Source organism: Sinocyclocheilus grahami, unplaced genomic scaffold, assembly GCF_001515645.1.
Source record: "Sinocyclocheilus grahami isolate Dianchi unplaced genomic scaffold, SAMN03320097.WGS_v1.1 scaffold153.1, whole genome shotgun sequence".
Classification (NCBI taxonomy): domain Eukaryota; kingdom Metazoa; phylum Chordata; class Actinopteri; order Cypriniformes; family Cyprinidae; genus Sinocyclocheilus; species Sinocyclocheilus grahami.
In genome coordinates, this window is record NW_015505332.1 from 1,805,195 (window position 1) to 1,808,227 (window position 3,033).

A 3,033-nucleotide genomic window follows, 5' to 3' on the forward strand; every position below is an offset into this window, starting at 1 on the left:
ATTACAAAATCTAAAATGCTACACAGGGACTAAAAAAAAGTATGTAAAATAAAAAAAATAATCTAAAATGCTACACAGGGACTAAAAAAAAGTGTGTAAAATAAATTACAAAATCTAAAATGCTACACAGGGACTAAAAAAAAGTATGTAAAATAAAAAAAAAATCTAAAATGCTACACAGGGACTAAAAAAAGTGTGTAAAATAAATAAAATAATATAAAATTATTTATTGCTACACAGGGACTAGGGATTTAAACATGGTAAAAACTGTTAAACAGAGATGAAAGCACAAAACTTTCATTGGTAGTAACATAAAACTAACCAGTATACTAAGTAATTACTTTTAATACTTAATTAATTCATTTTTAATTCAAAATTCAAAAGTGACAGTAACAACATTTATAATGTTGCAAAATATTGTATTTTAAATAAATGTTTTTTGTTTGGACTTTCTATATATCAAAGAATCCTGAACAAAAAAATGTATCACAGTTTTCACAAAAATATTAAACAGCAATACGATTTTAACACTGATAATAAGAAGAAATGAGCAGCAAATCAGTATATTAGAATGATTTTTTTGAAGGATCATACGACAATACAAACTGCAGTAAAGATGCTAAAAATTTCACAGGAATAAATTATATTTTACAATATATTTGAATAGGAAACTTTTTTTTAATTGAAATAATATTTCAAACTATTACTATTTTTACATGCTCAAAATGCAGAATTGGTGAGCATAAGAGACGTCTTTCAAAAACATTCCAAATCTTACCAAGCCGAAACTGTAGTGTAAATATTGAAGATGCAACCCAAACGTCAGTTTCCACACTTACATGATCTTGTGTTCTTTTCCTCAGGGCTCTTCCCAATCTCCAACCACTCTCAACCCCTCGACCCCTGCCTCTGAGCGAACGGTCGCCTGGGTGTCCAACATGCCCCATCTTTCTGCTGACATAGAGAGCTCCCGCATCGACCGAGAGGAATACAAACTCAAGGAGTATTCAAAGAGCATGGACGAGTCGCGTCTGGACAGGGTGTGTTTCTCTCCTACTCTACTAGCTATACGACATGTGTTCTGAGGGTTTATTATATTCATACCAACAGAAATTGTCATGCTAGAAGGCTGCTGTGATGTGAATGTTGTGGGCTTTGAATTAGAATCACTTTAGGGTTTATCCCTTAGTTTCTTGGTCCAAACTCGAGCTTCATTCTTGTCTCTGTCCTTGTGCAAACATGCCACAAGACACTCAGTTGTGTCTCCCACCTCAGCGCACAAGTGTCAAGGAAATGCATATCATGTCTTTCACCTCTGCAACAGATGGTGCTGGCAGCCTCATTTATGCATTATTTAAATATCAAATGAGAATGAGCAGCCTTCTGCAGTAAACAGACTTCAGGAGAGAGCAGCATGGGCTTTCAATCAGCTCTTGACCCTCTGTCCTCCACTGTGCAAATTGGTGTAGAGGTGACACGCAACTGCTTTTCATTGTTTCACAGTGTGCCTGTTAAAAGACAGCTTCATATTCAGCTATGAATCAGCGGTTTTTTAAATACATTTTCTCATTCCCGTGTGGTTTAGGTGAATTTGCTCATTTGCATTGACTGTGGTTGTCCACCTAGGCAGCTTTTTTATGCATGAATGACACGTTCCTTGTGGAAAAGCTGCGGGGAGCAAAATCATGCTTGCTTGTAAACCAGATGTTGGCCAAAATCTGAAAGCTGCTCATTACTGGAAAAACCACACTGTTCTGAAAACGACTGAGCTACAAATATGCGCAAACAGTCATTATTTACCCTCATGCCATTCTAAACCCGTATGGCTTACTTTCTTAGTCTTTATTTCTCACAAAAGATGACATTTTGAAAAATATTGTGCCCAGGATATGCTTCAGAAATGTCCCTTTTATATTCCACATAAGAAAGGATTTTGGAATAAGATTAAGCAAATGCCCACTACTTTTAGGTGGTGAATGAATTTTTATTACTGTTATTACTTTTTTGCATTGCAGTTTATTAAATCCATTTAATAGATCATATCTTATTTGTCATTTTCACAACTTATTCTGTTTATTTTAATACTTTCATCATACTTTTTTCATTTTTTTTTAAAACGTATTTTATTTGCAATTAATGATTTAATGAAATACTAATTATTTTTTATATCATTTTAATTGTTTTTCACTTTTATTAAGTACTTTTTAATGTTTATAATACTTAAGACTTTTAACTAGTGCTGTCAAATGATTAATCGCATTCAAAATAAAAGTTTGTTTACATAATATATGTGTGTGTACTGTGTATTGTTACGGGGCTGACCAGACAGGAGATGTGCGGATCCATAAGCAAACTTTATTTAAAGCAGAGGAGGTCAGAAACACAGGCAGGGTCGAAACAGTGGCAAACAGGTATATGGCGGGCAAGACACAAGAATAATCCTAGTGCTAGCGAAGGTCCATGAACGGTGAACAGAATCAAAAGGGGCAAGACTAAAGGGAGAAATCCAGGAAAACAGGCGAAGATCAAAACTGAGAAAACAGGCAAGACTAGGCTAGGAGGCTAACGGGGCTCTATTCTGTTTATTTTAATACTTTCATCATACTTTTTTCATTTTTTTTTAAAACGTATTTTATTTGCAATTAATGATTTAATGAAATACTAATTATTTTTTATATCATTTTAATTGTTTTTCACTTTTATTAAGTACTTTTTAATGTTTATAATACTTAAGACTTTTAACTAGTGCTGTCAAATGATTAATCGCATTCAAAATAAAAGTTTGTTTACATAATATATGGTTAGCCGACGGAAGTTCATGGACCGGATTCGTGACAGAGCCCCTCCCCCCCCCAAGGAGCAGCTTCCAGATGCTCAAAACCCTTTATGATTCTGGAGGGCGGTGGAGTGGAGGCGGAGTTACGGGGCTGACCAGACAGGAGATGTGCGGATCCATAAGCAAACTTTATTTAAAGCAGAGGAGGTCAGAAACACAGGCAGGGTCGAAACAGTGGCAAACAGGTATATGGCGGG

General features: G+C 35.0%; 1 protein-coding gene across 4 annotated transcripts in view; it reads left to right on the plus strand.

Moving 5' to 3' along the window:
- LOC107592452 (ras/Rap GTPase-activating protein SynGAP-like) overlaps positions 1 to 3,033 on the plus strand; it is a 152,002-nt gene that overhangs the window by 124,779 nt on the left and 24,190 nt on the right. For all 4 annotated transcript variants that reach the window (XM_016281967.1, XM_016281965.1, XM_016281966.1 and 1 more), the window contains exon 18: positions 864 to 1,040. In XM_016281967.1, the coding sequence (XP_016137453.1) occupies positions 864 to 1,040 (177 nt within the window). The remainder of the gene's footprint in view (positions 1 to 863; positions 1,041 to 3,033) is intronic.